The sequence below is a fragment of the Protopterus annectens genome, chromosome 16.part0 (assembly GCF_019279795.1).
Source record: "Protopterus annectens isolate FY-2018-M chromosome 16.part0, PAN1.0, whole genome shotgun sequence".
NCBI lineage: Eukaryota > Metazoa > Chordata > Ceratodontiformes > Protopteridae > Protopterus > Protopterus annectens.
The window spans coordinates 249095636-249122551 of NC_056750.1; the positions used below are offsets into that span (position 1 = coordinate 249095636).

Below are 26916 nucleotides of genomic sequence, written 5' to 3' on the forward strand. Positions count from 1 at the left end.
AGTGATATGCCAGTAAGTTCCCATATGACAGAGCAATAGATGGCACTGGATGAAACTGAAGAGAATGTGCCACAGGAAGATGCTACAGAACTTTCTATAGAATGCCCATAGGAAATGGAAAACAAGGGCTATGCCCTCAGCTTGGAAGAAAATAAGCCAAGAGAAGAGTTGCTTGATTTAAAAGACATGGATAGATGTATTAAGATCAATGAGAGAAATAGACTGCAGAAGGTCAATAAAACCCAAAAAGTCAGAAGTCTCATAAAACAAATGAATGCAGTAATTAGGACTGTCCATAGTCATCCATGCGATATAACAGAAGTAAACAGGATATACTAATGTGCTGCTAAATTAATAACTGATAAAATTCCACCACAAGAACACATGGTAGCGAGGGAAATGAAGGGGAGAAACCGAATACCATCATGGAAGTATCGAAGAGAGAAAACTATAAAGCAATTAAAACAAGAAGTGTCACTATTAGAAGACTATGGAAGAGGGGATAGATCAACAAAATACTACGAAGGATAGGTGTGATAAAAGCAATGCACAGTATTAGAACAGACCAGGCTCTGTCATGCACTACTGCAAATAACAAACAAAAAATTTCAGCAGAGGCAGAAAATCTTAGAAAATACACAGATAAATATAAAAGAAAAGTACAAAATAAGTAATTTATTGATGACCCAAAAAAGTTTTATAGAGAACTGGAAAATAAGGTAAAAGGAATTGAAAAATCACCAAAAAAAGAGGAAATAGATAAATTTTGGAGAATTAGCTGTGAAGATCCTGTGGAACATAACAAAGATGCTAAATGGATAGAAGAAGTAAAAGAAAGAATACGTAGTTTAAAGGTACAGGATATGACATGGGATGAAGTAACAGCCAGAGAGATTGCAACAAAGTTAAGAAAAGCCACTAATTGGAAAACCCCAGGCCCAGATGCAGTACCTAACTTTTGGTTAAAAGTATTAACATCTTTGCAAGAAGATTTAGCCATGAGTAAGAACTATTTATATGCGCACCCCAAACAGACACCAACCTAACAACTGGCAAAACTATGCTACTACATAAGAGTGAACCTGTAAGCTACCCTAACAATTATAGACCAATAACTTGCCTTCCAACGACATATAAACTATACACGGGAATTGATGCTGACAGGGTCTATAGGTTCATAGGTTCATAGGTAGGTACTAGGCTATCGGCCCTAGGGCCCATACAAGCCTAGCCAAAAAATGTATCCTGGCTTTCGCCACCCAAGAAAATTATTTTCCTGTGCCCCTGTCAAGCAGAGCCACAGAAGTGATCCCCAGGGTGAATTTCCCATTTCCCATCCAATCATCATGATTTTTCTTGAAGAGTGCTAATGAGGAGCTCTGTTTGACATAGATAGGTAGTCTGTTCCAGAGTATGTGAAGTCTCTAGGACAGGAATCTATCCCTCCAGCATGTTCTGTTTATTGTGGTGACAAGGTTTAGGTCTCTAGAGCGTGTAGCTCGGAGGGATTGGGATTTCTTTAAGTGGAGCATGTCCAACAGTTCTGGGTTTGACATAGCTTTGTATGTTAGGCAGAGATCGCCCCTGAGTAGGCGATATGCGATGGAGTAAAGCTGTAGTTTTTTGAGACGGTCTGCATAGGGCATCTGTTTGAGGCCAGTAATCCTCTTTGTGAGGCATTTCTGTGGTCTTTCCAGTTGTTGTAGATGTCTTGTGAGGTACAAACCAAAAGGGGCATTGTACTCTATAATGGGTCTAATGTGTGATGAGTAGAGGGGAACAATGACCTCTTTTTTCTGGATGAGAATCCTTTTGTGATGGGATGAGCCACATAGAAGGATTTCCTGACCGCTGTGGCGATGTGATTATCAAAGGAGAGACTACTGTCCACCTGTGTCCCAAGGTCTCATCACATTTTCAGCATTAAGTAGACTACCAGCTATGTGGTAGTTCATGGGTACAGAGTTTTTACCAAAGGGGATGACAATACACTTTTTGGCATTGAGCTTCAGGCCATGGCTTTGACACCAGGTATCTGTCTCAGTGAGGCCCTTTTGTAGTTTGTCCACATCGTTAGGAGTTTCGATTATGGCTCCTAGTTTGCAATCATCTGCAAACTTTGTTAGCCAAAGATCTTCTGTGTTGGCCTGCACTTCAGAGAAGTAGATACCAAACAGGAGAGGACCCAGGACTAAACCCTGTGGTAATCCACATGTCACTGGTCTGATGTCGGATTTGGAATCCGCTACTTTCACAGTGTGGGTTCTGTCCGTGAGCCAGTTGGCAACCCATCTTGTGACATAGGGATTTATACCTAGTTTAGTGAGCTTATCTATAATTCCAGAGTGGGGGATGGTGTCGAAAGCCTTGGCGAGATCTAGATAAGCTGTGTGAACCATTTTACCCTCATCTATGGCTTTGGTGACTGCTTCAAAGAAGTCAATCAGGTTTAGGAGACATGATCTGCCTCTTACAAATCTAAACTGGGTAGAGTCCAGAGTTTGGAGATTACCAATGTCTTTGTTTATGAGTTCCAGGATGATACGTTCCATGGCCTTGCAGACCAGGCTCATCAGGCTAATGGGGCGGTAGCTCCCGGGGTCCATCGTGGCTCCCCCTTTGTGGAGTGGGATAACCATTGCGGTGCACCATTCAGTGGGTACAAAGCCTGAGGTGAGGCTATGACTGAACATGGTACTTAGGTAGGGTGCCACTTCATTCTGTAGTTCATGTAGAACGCAGCCTGGGATATTGTCAGGTCTCATGGATGCTGTTTTCTTGGCTTTGGAGAGTGTGTTTTTTACCTGCAGTCATTTAGAAGAAAGGGCTTATAGTCATTTAGAAGAAAACTCAATTATGGCAGTAGAACAAAAGGGCAATAAAAGAAAGTCATATGAAACACAGGATCATTTGTTGTTAAATAAAGTCATACTGGAAAACTGGAAAATGGGGAAGAATTTATGGCATGGATTGACTATAAAAAGCATTTGATAGTATCCAGCTTTCATGGATAAATGAGTGCTTAAAAATGTATAAGATACACCCTACACTGATCAATTACATTATAGTGGCCATGAAACAGTGGCAGACTACTTTGCAGTTAAGCCATGATATAGGACAGATTATTATCCCAGTGATAAAAATTCAAAGGGGGATATTCCAGGGTGACTGTCTCTCACCATTGCCATTCTGCCTTGCCATTAACCCATTGAGCTGTCTACTTAACAGCTTAGGCCATGGCTATGGTTTGGCTCCTAGAGAACAACAAAGTGTAAAGACTTCTCATCTTCTCTTTGTCGATGATTTAAAACTGCATAGCTCATCAGATGAGGAACTGAAAGCACAGCTGCAGGCTGTCAAAACTTTTTCAGATGATATAAGAATGTCATTTGGTCTTGATAAGTGTGCAAAAGCAACCTTTAAAGCAGGAAAACATCAGTTTGGGACAAGAACGTGATATAAAAGAACTTGAGCAAGAGGGCGTGTATAAATATTTGGGAACTGATGAAGGATCAACAGTAAAACATGAACAATTGTGAACAAAACTTAGTAAGGAATACTTTAGAAGACTTTAATTCTGAAAACAGCGTTGACATCTAGGAACAAAATCCAAGCTATAAACCAATTTTCTCTTCCTGTCCTAACTTACAGTTTTGGAGTGACTGACTGGCCCCAAAACATGTTAGACAGGTTAGATAGGAAAAGAAGGATGCTTCATGCTCACCAAATGATTTATAAAAATCAGTGTATACCAAGATTTTATATTCACCATTCCGAAGGAGGGATGGGCCTCCTTGAAGTTGATTACATGCATAGATCTGCAGTTGTGGAACTCCACACATATCTGCTGACCTCACAAGACCCAAATGTAGTGAAAGTTTTGAAACATGAGGAGAATAAATCTAAGATGACTTTTCTGCTTAATTTAGCAGAAGCATATTGGGGTCATGCAAGAATGGAAATCAAACCAAAGTAGATAAAAATCAGGCAGCAACTGAATGTGCCAAAAAAAACAAAAGTATGAATATAAGATGAAGGACCAGATAAGAAGGCAAGAAATGTGGAAAAAACTTCTGGAATAACCTCATGTTAATCAGGAACGAACGCTGGAATGGTTAAGGAGAGGCAAATTCAAACCAAGAGATGAAAGGTTAATACTGGCAGCCCAAAATAGTGGGCTACGTACACGCTGGTTTACAAAGTCCATTGCACATGTGGGAGAAACAGACAAATGTAGGTTTTGTAAAACTGAACTGGAAACAGTCACACACCTTGTTGCTGGTTGTGACATACTAATGGCAGAAGGACTGTATACTGAAAGGCATAATAATGTGGCAAGACTGTTGCACTGGGGGATTGTGCAAACATTATGGTACTGAAGTGGCTGAAAAACACTGGAAACATGAGCCACAAAGCATCATAGAAAATTATTAAGTTTATATCACATGGGATCACCCATTACCAATGGTTCAAAAGATAGATGTTAGAAAACCAGATATAGTGGTCCAAGAAAAGAAGGCAAAAAGTAGTAATGATCATTAACATCGCCACACCCAGTGACTACAGTGTCTTGTGTACAGAGAGATACAAAGTCATAAAATATTAGGATCTGCAGGCAGAAATGAGAGCAATGTGGAAGAAAAATACCCAGACAGTTCCAATAGTAGTAGGAGCAATGGATGCTACAAAAAAGAATCTACAATCATGCTTAGATATGTTACCAATCCATGTAACCCCATACAAACTGCAGAAGGAGTCATTACTGGGCACATTACAGGTGCTGCGAAGAGCACTTTTGGCTAACATCAAAGATTGAAACAATACTAAATTCATGAACTTTAATTGTCCTTTGACTTAGGAATAGGGTCCATTCCCATCATAGTTTTAGAAACTCAGAAGACTTGGAGAAATAAAAAAGAGTGAAAAATAAATGAGGCATGCAGTACGGGCTGTTATTGAGAGCTTGGCTATAATAAATTGTGTACCCTTATCCAGTTCTTTACTAGAGCCCTGTAAACAGCCAAACAGAAGTAAAATAGCTACAAATGATCTTAGGGCAAGAACTAAGGGCTAAACAACCCCAGAATGGCTAATGCACCAACAACATCAGCCAAGAAATAATCAAACGGCAAGAATACTAAGAAATCAGCCTAAAAGTTATGCCAACACATTCTTTAAAAACAGTATGTGAAAAAGTACACTAAAAATGACCAATCTTTATCAAAGTACAAAAATAACTATGCAATAATGATTACCAAAATAACTTGCTAAACAAGACCCGACCCTGGGAAGGTAGTTGGAAACCTGTCCTACAGCAATAATCCTATAGGCAAACATTTGCTGTTATAGTAAGTACACTCAGGCAGCCATACTGTGTTTATCAGAAAGATCATTTGTACAAGACTGATAAATCTGGTTGAGTATCAAACAGTCTGCCCTCAAATTCCAAAAATGGGTGAGTGAACTGTAACATGCCACATAGCACCACCAAGGTAAAATTTACTCAGCCTCTGGATTGTGCATTCAATTTATGTTTGAAAAAATTATTAACAGAAGTCTAGGTGGCAACTTCACAGATACTATAGCATGAAACATTTCTGAAAAACACTACATCAGTATCTATTGTTATGAGATAGTGGCATCTAATCATCCATGTCAAAGATTTGTTGTTTTGTCATAGCAGAAAACAATGGAGATGACCAACTATTCGAAAGGATTTGCTTAGCAAATGTGTGACCCTGTTTGCTTTTGATAAACAACACTCAAAGCTATCATATATCCCATGCCATCATATATATCATATATCATGTACCAGAATCCATCAGAACACACATACACTCAAGTCCTTGAATAACAAGTACCAGTATGACTTTGTCATAGCTCATGCCTTTTTCAATGACTTGAGGTGTACCTCCCTGGACTACCTAAAGAAAGACATTATGGAGCTCACAGACTATGTGCCCAAGGAAGGTATGAGCCTAGCACAATGAGCACCATTCTACCATCTCCAAGGACGATGCCATGATATGAGCAAAAACTAATTGATTTCAATAACTGGCTTAGTTTTTGGTGTCAGTCAAAGGGGACCCAATATTTGTCAGAATGGAAGAATATGATTAACAGACCATGCTGCTTTGCCTGGGAGGACCTGTATCCCTCTAGGGTTTCAGTTATTGGCAAATACATCGTCCACCACCTTAGCACCTTTTTTAGGCAATCGCAACCTAATAAACCTACCAACATAATGAAACAAGCAAAGGAAAATATGAAGGTGTTACTGATCAATGCTAGGAGCCTGAACAAGAAACTCCACTCCCTGCAAGCCTTCTCACCCTCATTGACATCTGTGTAGTGACTGAGACGTGGCTTAAAATAGCAGACAGCACCCTGGATGTGCAGGGCTGTAATGCTTTCCACACATTTAGACCAGCTCTTACAAAGGAGGGGAAAAGGTAGATGAGTCTACATTCAAAGAGACTCTCATCGAGGCTGGTAAAGCAGCATGATGCACTAAATCTTCTTCATGGCCAAATCACCATCAGAAAGGCCCTGCGCCATATATTAGCTAGCTACAGAATTCCCTCTATGACAAAAAAAAAGCCTCAGTTCCTATCTACAGGAAATAGAATCAGTATTAAAACCAATAACATTTTACTAGGTGATCTAAATTATCCGACTATATACTGGGAAACCTACACCATCACTAGTTCACAAGCACAGAGATTCCTGGATTTTGTCAATACAAATGCCCTGGAACAATTATTCAGAGTACCAGCTAAGGGGAATAACAACTTGGATCTTGTCCTTACTATGATGAGAGCATCTTACACCATCCCTTGTGTATCTTCTTGACTTAGTTATGTCTGATCATAAAGCAGTTGCCTTCAAAATAAAACTGAAACCAGAGATCCCTTCCACCCAAGATACCTTTAGAAATTTTTATTAGACAAACTGACCTACTCCTAACTGATACATTGGCAATCTTTAAATCCCCACCAAACCCAGTTAACTCCACTGAATATGCAGAAATGTAGACTACCACACTATACCAGCATGGAAACAGCTGCATAGATGCAATATCCCACAGGAACAAGTGCAGGGCAAATCCCAGAATCAAACTAACAAGGTAGAACCATATTACCAACAAGCTTTATAATAAAAGGAAATTAATTTTGAACAAAAGTAAGAAAAGTAATTCCCAGAATGTTAGAGCCTTTGTCATTGAAATAAACAAACAACTCAGGAGCATAATAAGAATCCACCAAAGCCAAGTCTTAGGCTAAAATAGCTACCCAAGCCAAAAACAATCACAGGACATTTTTTAGTTATGTTCGTAACCTCAAAATCACAATGCAGCAGCGCACTGACCTGACTGTGAATGTTACCTCTACTGAGGCTGAAGATATAGCTAACCTGCTGGCCAATAAATTTAGTTCTAACTTTACCCTCTTTTCTCTTCAGCTGTCCTTCAAGATATACCTGACACTGGCTCACTTCCAGCTATCACACAAGAGTAAGCCCTAAAAGTGCTATCAAAAGCTAAAATATTGCATCAATAGGTCTTGGCAATATCCCTGGATGCATCTTATATAGCATGAAGCACAGTTTAGCTACACCCCTAATAATGTTCAAAATCAGCCTCCATACAGGTTTTGTACCAAGCGAATGGAGAACAACTACAGTCATTCTCCTGCATAAGGGAGGAGCTTCCACAGATCTAGGCAATTACGGACCGATAAGTCTGACCAGTCTCATATGCAAAGCCATGGAAAGATTTATCATGGAATTAATCAATCAGGACATATGGAACCTCCAAACACTGCACCCTTGGATTCGTCAAGGGCAGGTCTTGCTTAGTCAACCTAGGGGATTTTTTGAAAAAGTTACCAAAGCAATGGATGAAGGCAAAATGGTACACACCACATACCTTGACCTGGCCAAAGCTTTTAACACAATTCTCCACACAGGCATAGTAGAAAAGCTAAACAAAGTGGGAATAAACCATTGTGTCACCCACTGGATTACCAACTGGCTCACAGATAGGATGCAGATAATCAAAATAGGGGATGTAACCTCCACAAAGAGACCAGTCACCAGTGGAATTCTGCACGGTTCTGTGCTGGGACCACTCCTGTTTGTCATCTACTTTTCTGAAGTAAAAGCCAATACTAAAGGGGATCTGGATGACTACGTCTGCAAATGACTGCAAGCTAGGAGTAGTGATTGAATCCCCAAATTACTTAACTATCCTGCAGGAAGGTTTGCCTCAAATAAATATCTGTTGTTAAAATCATGTTCTTTAACTAAATACCCCAGAGAACTATCACATTCATAATATGTATCTAAGAGATGACCCAGTTGTTTGGGATTTGGAAATATACATGGACAGTTATTTAACTTTTGACCAACATGTGTCTTTTGTTATAAGAAAGTCCTTCAATACTGCACAGCTTATAAACAAAGGGATTGTGTCTAGATCTGTGGATGTCATTGTCTCCCTTTACTCAGCCCTCATTAGGCCAAACACTGAATATACCTTTGGCATGCAACAACTGGAACACCCACAGATGTACCTTACCCATGGATGTCCTTAAAAGAATTCAAGGCTTAAACAACATGCCCTACATGGACTGACTCAAAGCCCTGTCACTATACTCAGTATTCTCCAGCTTGCTAAGAAGTGACATGGGACTGGCATGCAAGGCAGCCTCCATGGGACTGGCATACAAGGCAGCCTCCAACCCATTATTCATGGATTTACTGCACATCAGCAAGTCAAATGGCATCAGAAATACACAGTTAAGGGATCTAAACCTCTTCTGCAATATCAACAGAATGGTTTGGAGGGACAAGTATATTTCACAGAGGATGCCACTGCTGTGGAACAGACTCTCCATCAGTATAAAACAAAGTTCATTCCTGTTCATTTTCAAGCCATCTTAGATCTATGGATGGGAAACAGAAAATTTACCCCAGGACTGTTCCTGTACTATTAATAGCTTTATCCCATGAATGCAGTCCCCTCAGATTGTCTATGGTAGGATCCCAGTTATTCTCAGTAGGGCTAATATATAATTATCGACCATGGGATGGGTAAGGTCAGTCTATAACCAAATGCGACAGGTTATTTCAAGCACAAAAATGGAAACTGGCTAGGCTTAAAATGGCCTACAAGGGCAGCTAGATTAACGCATACCCATAAACCTATAAGCCTATCAGATGGTCTGAGGCTCTGTTTTCTCTACATATTATCTGAGTTTTCTGTGGGCGTCTACAGTATGCAGATTACATTCTTACTTACTTTTCTGCTTAGGCAATAAGTAGGGAAGCTCAATAGCTTGTTTTAAAGAAACTTGAGGTGCAGTCCTGCAGATGAAGGAAGAAATGATTTTCAAAGCCACTCTGCCTTTGTGGAACACTGAATAAGGCTTTTTACATATCAAGGCCTTTCGCTCTGCAGTTCTTTTAGATAGGGCAATTGTTATTAAGAAGGGAAATGTTCCAGGAAAGGTGCTTGGAGTCTGCTGTGGAAAATTGTTCAGAAGAAGGAAAAAAATCATATTTTTCTAAAGTTGAAATTCCAAAAGGCTGGGGCGTAGTATTTTAAATTCCTTAAATGAAGTATTCTCTCCATATTCTGTGGTACTGCAGTATTTAGAAGCTACTGTAGAAAACAAAGGCAATCCAGCATGGTTCAATACTTCTTGTAAAACTCTGTTAAACCAATGGCCATTTAATACACAGACTCCATAGTTGTAGTAACTGCTTTTTAGTCTACCCATAGCATAAATGGTAAATTAATGTACTTTCAATGAAGAGTACAGAAGACCAATATTAAATAAGCCAATAAGGTCTTCTGGGATGTGAGGACTTCAGCTGGAAGATGTATTTCTGCCATGATCTTGACCCTTGTAAGAAAATCTCCTTCATTTAGCAAAACAGCTGCTAGGAATCAACCTGAAATCTTTCTCACTCCCAGACTAAGAGTGTTGAAAGTAGGGCACAGACCTCTACCTTCCAACTGGACTAGAAGACATCTGTGAAGAAGCAAGGAACCATAACAGGACAAACAACATGTGAGAGAGGTTGATAAACCAGGACTGTTTAGCCAAAGAGAAGCAGTGACAATTTGAATGTGCTTGTTCTGTTTTACTTTTAGCAGTACCATTTCATGCCCTTTGTCATACAGCAGTTCAGAACACTGGTTGTGAAGAGATAATGTTGTCAATATGGAGCAGAGAGGGAGTATGTGGTGTAACAGATGAAAGAATGATGAAAAGAAAAGGGAACAACAGAGGGGTGGATGAAATGCAGTATTCGGAAACAAAAGGGATAGGAGATCAGGAAATGTGAGTGAGGGTTGACAGAAAAATACAGAGTTTTGGAGGTTAGGACATTGATGTTGGGTTGAGTGTATAAGGCGGGGCTGTGAATGTGAATATGACATAAATAGGAGGAGTTATGCAGAGCAGGATGTTGCTGAGAGGTGAAGAAAATCAGTAGAGAAGGGAGAGACCTAAGGAGGGTAATGGTACAATTAAGGATTCAGGAAACTATCAATGAGACACCATAGAGGAAAACAGGAGAATTGGGAATATTAAAGTAGAAGGAAGATGGACATGCATCAGGTAGTCTATTAGTCTAAGTAAGATCTGAATGGCAGTTGATATAAATAAGGAGAAAATTCATTTTAGCGGAAGTCCACCCCAATTAAACATCTGTTTTTTTTTTTTGTTTGTTTTTTTTTAGAATGTCAACGTTTGTCATATACTGACCACCTTCCTGTATGGACATAAATAATTTGATTGTTTACCTTATGAAGGGCATTCATAGAAATTATACCATGACCCCCCATTATTATTCCAAAACGTGCACGCTGATTGGCCGGCGTGCCCGTTGTAAATAGAGTTATACTAATGGAAAAAGGTCCGGTCGCCCGGACTTTTTTCCATTAGTATAACTCTCTTTTTAAAACACTGTCTCGCTATGTTAAATGGGTTTAACATAGCGAGACAACTAAAATAAGCAGCGGAAATCTCCGTTGCTTATTTTAAAGCTGTCTCTATGCTAAACCCATTTAACATAGCGAACAGGTAAAAACGGAGAAAGCAAGATCTCCGTTGCTTTTTAGTGTTCGCTATGTTAAATGAGTTTAACATAGCGAGACAGTTAAAATAAACAGCGGACATCTCCGTTGCTTATTTTAAAGCTGTCTCGCTATGTTAAACCCATTTAACATAGGCTATAAAGCAACGGAGATCTTCTTCTCCATTGCCCACAGCTCTGATGTACTGTGCAGGTGCGCAGTACATCAGAACTACCGGATGCCAGACATCTGCGGAAGGGCAGCAAACAGGCATTATACTATGCCATTATTTAAGAAAAGTAATAGTTTCTTTTCTTAAATAATGTCGTATATAATAGCAATAACCACTTCTGGGTGTGGGTAATGCTGTATTTACCCATGGTTGGCTTTGTTTGGTGCCTCGGGCCCTCGGGACCAAACCACGCCAACCATGGGTAAATCCAGCATTACCCACACCCAGGCGTGGGTTATTGCTATAATAAATACTGGCATTATAAATTGTACTTCTTGAAAACCACCAAGTATGAGCAATGCTGGATTTAGTTTATAAGAAGAGTAAGCAAAATTATAGTGAAAGCATGCAGCAATGGACAAAAGCTTTGTCCAGTACAGCTTGTATTTGTCTAAGCTGCAAAACAGTACTGACTGTAGCTGTCTGACATGTTTGGAGTAGACGATTATAGGCACAACTGACTTGTATATTTACACCATTTATAATGAACAGTGTTGGTGGTGTCTGTTATATAATGTAAGTTGAAAGCAATGGCAGACTTAATAAGGGCACTGTTCCACAAATTACAGTAATGTATGCCTTCCATGCTATATCAGTGTTATCTCAATTCAATACAATGACAGCAGACAGCAGGCAAAGCTCATGCTCACTCATCTGAGTACTTACTTAGCAATGAAATAGTCACTCAGTTTCTAATTTGGTGAAGTGAGCAGCCTTGTTAAGCCGGAATATATATGGAGTCATTTTACATAAAATTTCAAAGAAAGCAAAAAAAAAAAAAACATCCCTGCACAGTTGGGTGTGGCATTTTGTCACATGAGAAAGAGAAGTTGTCATGAATTACATTCATTCTTCCCTGATGTGATGTTTTGTCACTGTTCTCCTACATAAGAATGACACTTGAACATAATTTTTTGTAAATGAAATGCATAGAAGCTCAAGTTTTTTTGTTTGTTCTGGTATCAGGGTGCTTTTCTTCAGCAATGGGACCACCATTTGGAATGTATTTATTCACCAGTGAAGGCAGCGTTACAGGTATCACAGTCCATGGCAATTCACAAAGGCATCAGATCCATAAATTAGATCTGCAGACTATGAAAATGGTTTGGTATTACACAAGAACACAGAAATAAATAATAAAAAAAATACATGATTTTTAATCATCTGAGAAAGACAAAAGTTAATGATCATATAAATATAACATCCCGCTTTGTAACGAGCACATGCCATGATGCTGGTCTGAAAGCTGCAAAGCTTCTGATTAAAGGACAGTGGTGGATGGAAGCATCTGCTTTGCCAGCCTGTCCAGAGACTGAGATTCTGTGTTGGGGGCTGGAAACGTGGAGAGCTAAAGGCAAGTGCTGAGACTGACACTCAGTTTGAGAGGCTCTGCAAAAAAATGCTCCCTCCAGAGGAAGGAGAATTTGTTCTACCAAGGCATGGAAACTGTGCTGCCTGGGTATTCCCAAACATAACATATCTTGAGGTGAGCCTACCTTTGACAAAACTAACCAGCAGGACCACTGCACTGCTCCGGAGGTCTTTTATAAACTCCTTTGTGGGAATGAAATAGGAAAATCACTGGCTCTACATGCACCCATACTAGGGTCCTACATTTACACCAAATAAAAAAAAAACTTGCTGGAAGAATAGATTCCAAACTCAACATATCCCCAGCCTATGAAATAAGTTAGCACTACAGGTCAAGCAAAAAACTACCTTGTCTTCTTTTAAGGCTGGTCTTAATGATTATATGGGTAGACATGTTTGTCCCTATTTGATTTGGAAGGTGGGCACTAGTAAGTAACCATAAATGGTGGCAAGACTTTTTAAAATGGTGCTACTTAAATGTGTAAATAGTTAGGCCTCTAATGGCCCCTGTGATCACTTGTCTAATATTGCTTCTATATTCCTAGTGTGCTGCCCTCACAATTCATTTTAGGATTTTACCAAAAGTGTGATAATCTCAGTACAGAGGAGAGGAGACCTCCCCTTCTTCATCAACATCCATAGAAATGTGTCCAAAGCCTCTTTAGTCCTGTAAATGTGTGGCCATTTGCAGTTTTTTTCTGTGACTTCTTTGCAATGGGGAGTCTGAAGTATAAAGCTCAACAAGTCTTTTTAGATTGCCCAGATGTATCCATTGGGATGAGGAAGGGATCACCCATCAAATGACGGACAATAAATCTTGTAACATGAAAGGTGCTGACTGAAGCAGAGTTGGCTGTAGATCACACTCCAGTTCAGTTAAGTCATTACCCTGTACAAATATGTAAAGGGTGCCATGCTTTGCATTTGGGAAAAAAAAACTGGGGAGACACTACTGACAGCAGTAAGAATGAGACTTGTGATGGACGTGCCTGTCCAACTTATTTAATTTCTCCAAGTGTTTGGGGTTTCTAATACCATGACAGGAATGGAACCCAATCCTGAGTAAGGGTATGATTAGAGTTAATGAAATTAGTATTGTTTCAGTTTTTGATATTCACTGAACCTGCAATATGCCCTGAATTACCCCCTTCTGTAATTCATGCTGGGTCACATATATTGGCAGCATATTTAAGTATGACTGTAAACTCTTTTTTATTAAACCTGCTGCTCCTACTACTCCTGTTGGAACTGTCTGGTATCCTTCTTCCATGCTGGTATAGTTTCTGCTTGCAAATCCTGGTATTTTATGACCTTGTGTCTATCTGTACATAAGACACTGTAATCACTGGGTGTAGGAATTTCAGTGATCGATGCTACTCTTGTCTTCTTTTCATGGACTTCTATATCTGGTTTTCTCACGTCTGTTTTTGAACTGTTGGGAATAGTTGATTCCGTGTGATATAAACTTCATCATCCTCTATAATGTTTTGTGGTTCATGCTTCCAATGCTTCTCATCTACTTCTGTATCGTAGTGCTCGCACAATCCCCAATGAAACAGTCTTGCCACATTATTGTGCCTTTCAGTATACAGGCTATCTGTCATGAGTGTATCACACTCAGCGACAAGATATGTGACTGCTTCCAGTTCTATTTTATACAACAAGCATTTGTCTGTTTCTCCCACATCTTCAATGGACTTTGTAAACCAACTTGTACATATTCCACTGTCTAGGGCTGCTGTTATTGGCCTTTCATCTTTAGATTCGTTTCACCTCACCTCCTGCGTCAAATCTCAGTCGATATGAGGTTGTCCTAGGAGATCTCTGTACTTGCTACTGTATTTATGGATTTTCTAAAATTCCTTGTGTCTCATCTGATAATATTCCTTATATTCTTTCCTTTGTCAGCTGATTTCTGATTTTTCTCCTTATATTCTTTCCTTTGTCAGCTGATTTCTGATTTTTCTCCTTATATTCTTTCCTTTGTCAGCTGATTTCTGATTTTTCTCCTTATATTCTTTCCTTTGTCAGCTGATTTCTGATATTTCTCCTTATATTCTTTCCTTTGTCAGCTGATTTCTGATTTTTCTCCTTATATTCTTTCCTTTGTCAGCTGATTTCTGATTTTTCTCCTTATATTCTTTCCTTTGTCAGCTGATTTCTGATTTTTCTCCTTATATTCTTTCCTTTGTCAGCTGATTTCTGATTTTTCTCTGCTTCTGGTTTGATTTCCATTCTCTCTTGATGCTGAATTGCTTCTGCTAAACTAAGCAAAGATGATCTCTGACTTCATCTCCTCATGTTTTAAAATGTTCAGTATGTTTGGATCTGATGAGGTCAGCAGATATGCGTACAGTCCAACTACTGCAGATCTATACATGTGATAATGCTTGAGGAGGCCCATACCTCCTTCAGAGTGAGGAGTATATAATCATGGTATATATATTGATTTTCATATATCATTTGATAAGAATGAAGCATTTTTCTTGATTTTGTGTCCATTGATCCAATGCTTTTTTGGAGCCAGTCAGTCACATCAAAAGTGCAAGTTAGAGCAGAAAGAGCAAATTGATTTACAGCTTGAACCCCATTCCTAGATGTCAGGGCAGTTTTCTATATTAGTTTTAGTCTTCAGAAGTATTCCTTACTGAGCTTTATTCTCATCTGTTCATGTTTTATTGCCATACCTTATGCACTTTCTCCTGTTGAAGTTTCTTTATATCACATACCTGTCCCAGGTTATTTCCTTGGTGCTGTAGCTTTCCCTTTTTTGAATGTGGCTTTTCCACATTTATCGACCAGTTGTCATTCTTATATCATAAGAAAGTGTTAACCATTTGTAGTTGTGTTGTCAACTGCTCATTTGATAAACCATACAGTTTTAATTCATCCACAAAAAGTAAATAAGTCTTTAAATGAAGTTGGCTTCTGGAAGCCAAATTTCAACCATAGCCTAATCTGTTAAATAAACAGTTTAAGGATTAAGGGCAAGACAAAACAGCAGTGGCGACAAAGAATTACCCCGGAATATCTCCCTTTGAATTTTTATCCCTAGGATAATAATTTGCCATTTATCATGGCTCAGTTGCTAATAAATGTGTGTGCTTTTTACATCACATTTAGTTTGAAGAAGTCTGCTCAGACAAAAGTGCTTACTGAATGTATTTTTGATTATATCTATTAAATTTATTATTTTTTCTTTGTTTTTAGTCTTTCTTTATGTTTATTTTTCCTTTTGACTAAGGTTTCATTGTTTGTTGGTCAGCTGCAAAGTGATTTGACACCGTTTCATAGTCACTGCAATATAACTGATCAATATAAGGTGCATCTTGTACATCTGTAAGTATTCCTTTATACATGAATCACTAATACTTGACAGGGCTAGGAGTTACAATGGGATTTACTCTCAAATGGCCAACTTCGATCCTAATGGTGAAGCCCAAGAAATCAGCTACTCAGGCTAAGAGGGAGTGAGTCTACACCATAGCTATTATATCATATAATTTAATTCAGATTTGCCTTTTTTACTGAATTAGTCTGGCAAATGCTGAGCAGACACATTTGCACACTGCCTGTATTGTTTTGTACTCATGGGTTCAGTAAATCTTCATGGGCACCTTCACCAAAGGAATACCATGCTGGTATGTGTAAAACAGCAGCCCAGCAGACATACCCTTTAATATAATAGCATTAATCACCTAAGTAAGCCCAGTTACATAACATCCCTCTTGTACTAGTATATGTGATTTTTAAAGACCCACTGCACTGTACATTATATTCAATAAAACAACATTAATTGCCTAAGCAAGCACAGTCACATAACATCCTATGTACACTAGTGTTATGGGATTCTTAAAGAATCATTCCACTGTATATTATATATCCTTTTTCTTAAGATTAAGTAATGACATTACCAGCCTAAGACAGTCAGGTGACATCCTGCATACACTAACATTATGGGATTCTTAAAATATATGTTATAGTCTTCCTAGCAAGCTTAATGTTTGCTTAAGAAACAGTTAAAATATATAGTTTGTGTTATCAAATTGAAATATCGCACAGTATACAATCATCATTTCTTTTAAGGTGTTTACATGCCCAGAATATATATATATATATATATATATATATATATATATATATATATATATTGAGAGAGAGCAAGATAAATGCAGCAGAACCATGCACTGTGGTTTACTATAACTTTACAACTCCGCTCTTGATTTCATTCCATGACTTATAATCATTGTAGTTTCAATGTTTTCTAATAAGCCTGCCAAATCTGAATAAGTGACAGTCACTGGTAAATCATGTAGTAATAGCTGATTCTATGGTCACATATAGTAGCTGGTCATCATCAGACCTGAATGCATAGTTCTCAACCTGTTAGAGAAAGAATTCCAGACAAAGCCAAAAAATAATGGGAAACAAAGGCTCAATATCATATTTTATATTCTGCTCTTAGAATGATAAAATAATAAGTTTTGCATTAATATGCATTTCATGAAGGATATGAAGTCTGAAACTGAAATGTCTTTCATTATTTAGTGACTTCAGTTCACGATGATCTGCCAAAAAAAAAAAAAAAAACATTTTATTAGGAACAGACTGAAAATATAAGACAAAAATATAGACAGTCTGTGAAATTCTGGAGAGTTGAAAGGTATGCTGGTATGTGAGGAATTGGTCAGTATGCAGTTACTGTCAGAATACTTGCATGAAACACCACACTAGAATAGTCTCTGGTTGAGGCATTTGTGACACATTTCTTAGTCAGTTCACTAAGATGCAATGTAACACAGTCAAGTCCTATAAAGGTGCTTCTTATTACCTTCTGTTGTACTAGCAATAAAGTGTGTGTGTGTGTGTGTGTGTGTGTGTGTGTGTGTGTGTGTGTGTGTGTGTGTGTGTGTGTGTGTGTGTGTGTGTGTGTGTGTGTGTGTGTGTGTGTGTGTGTGTGTGTGTGTGTGTGTGTGTGTGTGTGACAGTAATAGTTTCCTGCTGCTCCAAGTGTATTACCCACTATTTTTCCTATGCAAAATCTTTCCCCCCTCTCTCTCTCTCCATCTCCCTGTCTCAGCATTGGTGATACCTTCATTAATCTTTCATAAAAGCACTTCTGTTTCTGCTCAACAGCTTGCCATGTAAATTGGACATTTGCCATTTATTCTGACTAAAGTAGAACAGACGGTATGGCAATATTATTCCCATTCTCTTCCCCATCAGTAGTTTTACAAATGAAAGGCTTGTGGGTCAAGGTGGAGTATTTCTATATGTTACCCTACTAGTTAATGAGTGTTCACTTGAAAAGGTTTCAGCTCATCAGTTTTAACTCACTCATTTTAGGATCATAGATTAATACTAAGCTAACTGCCCTTGTGGACCATTTTAAGCCTAGCCAATTACCCCATGTAAGATTTGAACCCTGTACCTTGTGTTTGTAAGGTAAATACCTTAACCATTTTACCAACTTTCCTCCCTTAAACTCATTGAGTGGGCATTACCATAGTAAATCGCTGTCAGTGTGGATTCTATTTGCATCCTCTCAGTAATTTACTTTCTGCAGTGTTTTCTCTTGTGCCCCCGGCTATGAAACCATGTAATCTGTAAATATAAGTAAGAAAGTACAGATGGTTCTGCTCCTGCATGAGGGTTTGTGGAGTCTGCTCCCTGCAATAAATGCTTTTTATTTGCCTTAAAGGTTTGACTTTTTTCATCCAGTCACTGATTTAGCCTGTAGAAACTAGGAGACTTGTAGCAGAACTGCTTCTGTATTGAAGAAGTTCAAGGTAACAGTCCTGCTTTGAGTTGGCAACACATTTTTTTCATGATGTCCTTCGTTGCTTGGATAACTCTTTCAAACTAATCCTTTGATTAAGGATACGGTGATTAAGATGCAACATGTTGTAACTTAACATTTTTTGTGAAAAATTGCCCTAGTGGAAGACGCAGTGTGTTGGAACTCCCACAGTTGTCAAATTCTTAGCTTACAAACTGTGAACTTTTATCTGTGGCAAGTATGTCAGGAATACAATTTCAAGAAAATCGACTTTTGCAGCGTTACAAGAAAAGATATCTTTTTACTTTCTGACCTCAGTACTTAGAATAGTAATAAACTCATATGCGATATTGACTGTTCATGACGTAAAACAAATCTGACATTGTGTTGCTCTAAGGTCTGTCTGGAATTTCATGAGGAATTTCTTTAGAATTGTTTTTGTAGTACATGTTGCAGATTCAATGGTTTATTTTTTAGCATCATTTCAGTCTCCCTGCACAGTGTTGACCAAAACAAAACATCAAGTCCCCCTGATCTACATTTAATTCCTATGTGTGCTTCTTGCTTTCTAACTTAAGACTACGTAGCTGGTTCGGCACAGTCACTCTACTGTATTTGAATATCATTCAGTGTCATTCATGAATTTCATCATGATAGGTGTACTAGTCTTAGTTATGCCTCAAAGTGGAAAGGGATGATGGTGATGAAGCAGGGGAGAAAATCAAGAAATAAGGAAAGAGTGGGATTTTGTATGCAGATCCTTAAGGAGAATAACAACAGCCATATAGAATATTATATTCATAAAGTAACAGAAAGTATTCTAAGAACTCAGACAACACAAGAATGGAGAGAGGAGATTTTGTGAAAGGGGTGATTTCAATTAGAGGTACAAAGAATAGGCAAGAGGGGACTTGAATGTACTGGAGAAAACTGGCAAAAGAACCAAGGTATCGGGATCAAATAACTAGAGAGGGAATGGTAATAGAATGAGATGATGCCGAGAAGACATTTGGGCTGCAAGCTAGAGACTGCCTTCCCTACCAGGGATTGATATCAGAGTACAGGCAAAGAGAAAGGGAAAACAAAATCATAAATGAAAGGTGCTCTGGCAGAGTTTTTATTTCAATCTGTAACTGAAGATGCTGTTAAAAATGGATAGTTAGTGGGCATATAAAAATAATCAATTAGAGGAGGTTAGAAAAGGTTGGGAAGAGAGTTTGTATAAGCAATTTATAAGGAACAATGGGAGGACAAATGTATGGCTCCAAAGTATGTAACAAAGTCTGGAAGATGTAGGATGTGTGCTTGGAAGTCTTTGAATAGGTATTTTTATACTCCAAGCAGACTTCAAAGATTTTTTCCTTCAGGTAAATGGCAAATGTTGGAGGTGTAATAAGGAAGAAAGAGGTAACTGGAAACATATGTTTTGGGAGTGTAATGAGCTGGCGTTTTTTTTAAAAAATCCCTACAAAGTACTATGTCAGAAATATTGGTTGAGCAAATGGATCTAAGGAAATGATCTTTTTGAGCTGGGATACAGGATTTGAATTGCCTAGACATAGTAAGGCATTGTTAATTTTAACTCTGGTGGCTGCCAAAAAAAGTGATTACTAAACATGGAAATCAAAGTCTAAACCAACTGCATCTGAAGTACTGAATATTGTAACAGATAAAAGAACTAGAAATGTGACCTTTAGAAAAGGGAAGTAACAAATTATATAGAAATAAATGGAAAATGTGGGAACAATACATGTAGAATAATGTTCAGTAAAAGTGAGGTTTAAGGGAAGGCAGGAATTGAACAATTTATATAATGTTGAACTGGTGATAGTTATAAAAATAACATGCAATATGTGACGTGTGTAATTGGAAATATGTCAACACAGTATATTTTCTTTTATATTAATGTATTTTTGCCTACATCTTATGTGATAATTTAATAAATGTATTAAAAAACAGAGGTGTACTAGACCTGAATGAGTAGCTGAACATACTTTTTGTTATTTAGCCATCATGTCAATATCTTATGTATTCAATAACTGCAACTCTAACTTATTCTAAGTATAATAAAGAAATTCAAGTTTGCCAGGTCCAGTACATAAATCAGTATATTGCTTAAAATGTTAGATGTAGCATTTGCATCCTCATTTTTGTTTGTTTTTTTAGAATCTCACATCACTGCACTCTGTTTTTGAGGTTTTACACTCTGTACTGAGCAAATGTGCAAATTACTTCCTCTGTGAATCTGAGAATTATTGCTTTTGTGACTGTGAGCCATCACTTCTATAACAGTATAAATCACTGCCTCTGAAACTGTACGTGCCATTGTCTCTCCAACAGTAATAATAATTATCTCTTCCTGCACCATCTAGTGCATTGCTCCCATATCTGCATACCGTGAATTTGCCAAATCACAGCTGTTAGATCATATGTAAAACTTCCTATCGTGTCAGGTTGCTGAAGTGACACACTTTGAAATAACGTATTGTATTCCTTGTTTCTGTTGAAACAACATATCTGTCTGATCTAATAGTTTCAGCTTTTGCTCAGAATAAATGAGCAATGGAGCATACGTTTCAGAATGATAATTTTATCAAGCTCAGTTGTCTAAATGCACTGTCTGTAATAATGTTCCACTCTAGCTTAAATGTGATAAACATACCATTTATACACAACTTTTCAGTCCTGTGACTGTTACACTACAAAAACTGCTGTATTCCTGAATTCACAGATTAAGCTGTGCATATAATCTTGATATACAAGGCAACAACATTCACAAACAAGTCAGTTTCTGCTTTATGCAAGTCACCGTGGGTACTGGAACTTTTAGTGTTTGCAGAGCCATTAACTTTATTTGCAAAAGTCACATGCAACACAGGTTCTGTCATTTCCTTATAGACTTGCATACCTGAGAGAAATGGCTAGCTTAGCCACATTTCCCACACTATCTGTTAAAACCCAAATTTGGCATTTTGTGGAGCTTATAACTAGACCTTCAACAATATGGTACATATCTAACTAAACACTTCTCATTTCTGACTGCATCATCCATCTCATGCATAACTATTGCTTTGTCACAATAGTGTGTGAAACATTACTAACATACCTTGGCTTCATTTTAATTTTACACATGCCCAAGTCTTCTGTGAGCTCTTTCATTTTAAGAATGTCCAGGTTTGCTGATCTAAGTACAGTTATGACTTTTTCCAGTGTCATACTCATTCAGACAAGAGTTTGTTTGTACTTTGTAATTTTTCATGCCACACACAACTGTATCTCTTAGAAGTTAATCCTGCAAATTGCCAAAATCAGTGTTTAGCCTTACCTCAGTTAGATTTGCATCAATAGATTCCTAAAACAAATGTCAAATTGTTTTAAACTCACAACACTCCTACAACTTATTTTTAACAGTATGTCAATCAGAATGCTCTCCTTCTATAAGATTAAATATATTAAATAACTTAATAATGTCGTAAACTCCCAGACGGAGAGAAGTTGCAGATTAGATGTCTTTACTCTTTTCAGACAGCCCAGAAGTAATTTGTAAAGTTAACATTTTTCTTCCCACTGATTCCAGCTTTCTGCCAACTTAACATTGAATAGCCAATTATGTTGTCAGTAATAGTGGTAGAATGAATCTCATGATGAATACACAGCAGTTGTTATGTGAAAGAAGGGATCTATACAAATTGATTGACAAACAAAATGGTTGAAATCCATATGCCCAAGAACACATGACTGACAATGCAGTTCAAAGGAAACAACACAAAAACAGTGCTAATTATATATACCAACTCTGAGATCACACTACAGTGGGGAAAAAGGTCCATTCTCCAATCCTTGCTGTATTGTTATCGCAGTTAAAATGGCCAACAAACTACATTCTCTATCATGTTATCTCAACCATGTGGGTTTCAACAATGCCATTCGTTGACCAAGTGAAATAGACTTATGAAAGAAGGTGGTGGGAGTGGACTAGTTGCTTTATTGTTACTGAAAGTACTATGTCTGTTTAATCTTGAATTTAGTATTTTATGCAGCTACTGAATTGAAGGGAGGTGTCTCACTGATTTAATTTAATCTCAGCTTTTAATGGTTGTTGTTAAGAGCTTGTTCTTGTTTTGTTTCTGATTATTTTGTCTCAATAAAGTTCACTGATATTCTGTTTCAGTTTAAATGTTTTTTTTTTCTGTTGCTAGAACTTATTCCTGGCATCTCATTTCCTTCAGGTAAATGGCAGCATTTGGTTACCTTGTCATTGCTTTGTTATTTTTAACACGTTTGTTCAAGTTTTTCAATTCTGTGTATTACTTATGAACTACTTATGTTAGTGAAATTGCTGGTGATGATGCAATAGTTTTATTGAGTTGTGCAAAATTGTTGCAGTTTTTGAATCCAGAGCCTCTCATTTCTGAGTGTGAAGATGACAGTGGTGTTTACATTATTGGATACTACAGACTGAACAGAACGTAATGCTGCCATGGCTTTTCTGATCTCACTGTGAGACCATTTATTGTTTTGTACTTATGATCCAGTAAGCCTTTCTAGACACCTACAGCTAAGGAATGACCATTGTGATACACAGCAGTGTGCTGATCAGTAACAATACTGTTTATTGTAATATAGTGACATGATATCCTACATACAGTAACCTTACAGAATTATTGAAGATGTACTGCAACACACATAACTTGGCAGAGAGGTTTGTAATCTAATCATTTATTGGTCTGAGGTACGCCAAAACCATTAATACTACCAATGGCAGCTCTATACTCCCTGCTTGGCAAGAGCTTCCCTTTGCTGTTTTCATTGAAGAAAGCCTTGTTTCTAGTTTTAAATAACCCTGTGATGAAGCCTAGATCTGTTGGATTGCCTCATATTTTGCTACTGACCATTCCAGCAAGAATTAATGGGAAATAATATCCCTGCTTGAACTTTCAGCAGTGCTTTTCATGGTCTGGTATCATTGTTTTACCTTCTTCCAATGTATAATAGAAATTAATACATTATCTCCCTCATAGGCATGTGATATTATCACCACAAACTGAAATATAAATGAATGCTATAATTTTCATTATGACAGGACTGGGATAGCAATAGTCTGACATGTTACTAAACAAATCCCTTAACTTGAAGGAGGTTGTCTTAATGGTTAAGGTGTTTACTTCACAGACACAAGGTTCAAAGGTTGCTTCTTACCTTGGGAAGCACGGCTAGGTTTAAAAGAGCCCCCTGTGGTTGTTATTTAAGTAATCACCTATAAATCTATGCATCTTTATTTCTTTCCTTTTCACCATAGTGCATACTTCATGAAGTGAAGTCAATATGACTGTGATTGCAGGATATAAGGCAGGTGGGCAGTACTGCCTAGTATAGCATCCCCACCTCAGCAATGTGTAACAAAACATTTGAATACATTGAAGAATTGCTGATTTCATTTTCACATCTTCACTGTCTCATACTTTTTCCATTATGCTAACCACGCATCTTTAAGTAATAAGAGTCAACATTCAGCATTCACAAATGCTTGCTTAATGCATGTTAACATTTCTGGTTGTGCATTTACCTCATTTCATTGAAAAGAAAGCTGTCATTCATTCATTCATTCATTTCTGATACCAGTTTCACTCTGTTTATGGTTATGAGGTAGAAAGCTAACAGTAAAATAATTTCCTTTTATTTATCTTTTCTGTAAAAATTCACATTTTAGATCAGACAAAACAAGTGTAATTTGCTCAAGCATTTGTAGTAACTGTGCCTGTTGAGAATACCTGATTCTGGTTAACAAATTAATAAAAAACACTGGTTTGGTACAGGAAACAATCACAGAGGAAACAAAAAAGTGTGCTCTTGAGAATGCTTTAATTGTGTTGCTGTTTCATACTTTCTAATATCTGGTATCTGTCTTAATGTTTTTCATAATGACACAGCTTTCTATTCCCAGGTCTGTCTCTTCTATGGGAACAGAGCTAAGCAAACGAGTTTCATCTCTAACAGCTCCAAACCCAAGACCATATCGAATTTGTAACCATGACCGACATATCAAGAAAGGAGTCACAGCCTGCAGCCTGCGAGAACTCATTGTTAAGGTACTCCTAAACTATACTGTGATTGCAAATCATTAACTAATCCAAGGCAACAGCACTAGCTGGTTTAAAAAGCAGATTTTGATTGGCTACATAGTGCAGAGATTTTTGCCACAACTGCAGTGTTGAGGTTCAGTAATATGCCCAGGCTGCTAGGGGGCTGGCAAAGGAAAGGAAAGCTCCAGTGACATCTCACCGTCTCTAAACAGAGGACTCAGGTTTCAATTACAAAAGCAGAGTCACATGGCAGCAGCTATGATTAGCTGTAGGTGTACACTGAACAGCTCAACTGTCCAGATTTTCAAAGAATGCCCACATTTTTGCCTTATATTGATCTTTTCATCATACAATTTGTGGTCTTGTGGCAAATCAGTGAGGACTGAAGTCATTAAATAATGACAGACATTTGTGTTTAAGATTTCATATCCTTCAGAAAAATTCATGATAATAAAAAACCTGATATCTTAGCAATTCTGTAAGCTTATAAGAGAAATAATTAATTAAAGGAGAACTACACCGAGATGTCAAGTTTTTTTTCACAAAAAGTGATAGCATCACATCTCAGATAATAGTGAAGCCTTGAAGTCTGAACAAAAGCAGTGCTTTCAGGGTTAATTTTCAGTTGCAAATGACCAAGACAACATACCTTATACTTATTTTATATTTTTCTAATTGCAGATTAGCTGTCTTTACATTTTTTGTACACTTTATTTTCTGTAAGACTGCGTGTTTCTTTTGTTGTTTTGTTACAGCATTTTTTGCATTGCATACAGTGTTTCGTTCAGACAAGTCAGTGATTTGGGGAAGGAAGATTAACTTCAAAGACTCTAATTCTTGCTACAGTATTAAAAACTGTGAAGCACAAACTATTTCAGCCGAAGTAACACCTATTAATCACAGGGGTCAGACCTCACACATGTGAACACTGAACTTGAGTGTTACTTTGAAAAAAACAATTAACTCAGCTACATTTTCAAGCATATCATTCAAACATTCCTTAAAATACTGACCACTAATGAAAATCAAATGAAGAAAAGTAATTAAAAAAGCGGATTGATGCTGACAGTCAAAAGTACACAGTCACAGTACTATTGTAAGCTGATGAGACAATAATCCACAGTAAATGATCCTCTCATCATCGGGAATTATCTCTGTTTCTATAAAATGACATCAGGAAGGCGAATGCGTTGACTGTAAAACAAAATAATGCTACCCCTAAATCCCCCTTTCAGGCCTTTTGGTGCATAACAGATTAGAAAAACAATTTACTTTAATACACATGCATAAGTAATGCAGAAAAGTTCAAGATATGCTGAAAAAAATATGTTTTTTTTTCAGTTTTGGGTGTGGTTCTCATTTAAAATCTGTCTCAAGTTTTGGGCCTTTGTCTGCCCATTATTCTTGGTCTTGTCAAGATTTGTTGAGGGGTAATGTGGACACTGTCCTACAGTGGGTGGGGTGGGGTAATAAGATGAGGTAGGATGTTTTGCATATGCCCTCTGGATATGTGAATAATTGAATGCTAATCTTTGTAAAACTACTGAAGTTTTTTTCTCCAATGCACAATTTTATCTTAACCTACTAATTTAATTATTAATGAATATAAAACGTGTGAATCTTTTTTCTCTGGGATACTGCTGAAAAGATTTTTCTTTTACAACCCAGTCAGCCTTTCCTGGTAAACAAATGGAAATAAATAATTCATAAATAAATGCAAAGGGACAAAAGTTTGTTCCTAGTCTTTCAGGACCTGGCTGCTCATTGGCCTCCAAACAATGCACCTGTCTCTGTGCCATCCCCTGGAAGCAGCCTCTCTGAGCAAGCTTAAGGAGATGTGATGACACCCTCTAAGGTTACATTCCCCAGAGGATGAAATCTCTGACCTTGGTGATGTCACCCAGCTGTGCAGAGATTTATGCAGAGAACAGTAGAGTGCTGTTTAGATGGAAGGAACAGTTCAGATCAGTCATGATAAGAGGGTGGGGGTACTGCTGGGAACAAGACAATGCAGGAAAATGGTTTCTTCAGGAAAATAAAGCACATTAAGTGAAGAAAAAGGAGACAATAAAAGAAGGTAGATGTTTTATCAAGCAGCTTCTGTTATCCATAGAATGCAAGCAATGGCATAACTAATAAACAGTAAAAAGGTCTCCATCTACGCCACGTCTCTTTTAATGTAGTCAGTTATTTCACCTTTATAAATAATTGTTCCATTACCCTTCAAATAATGTAATGCTTCCTTAACCATGTTATGGCCTTCAGACATACCTCTCAACCTCTTAGCAGAAGAAATCTGGACAAAGCCTAAAATAATGGAGAACAAAGTCCCAAAAATAAGCACATATTTTAAATATTGGTCTTG

General features: G+C 37.7%; 1 protein-coding gene across 1 annotated transcript in view; it reads left to right on the forward strand.

Annotated features, from left to right (window-relative positions):
- CIDEB (cell death inducing DFFA like effector b) overlaps positions 1-26916 on the forward strand; it is a 128183-nt gene that overhangs the window by 23973 nt on the left and 77294 nt on the right. Inside the window, exon 2 of the mRNA XM_044057858.1 lies at positions 24413-24557. Within this exon, the coding sequence (XP_043913793.1) occupies positions 24413-24557 (145 nt within the window). The remainder of the gene's footprint in view (positions 1-24412; positions 24558-26916) is intronic.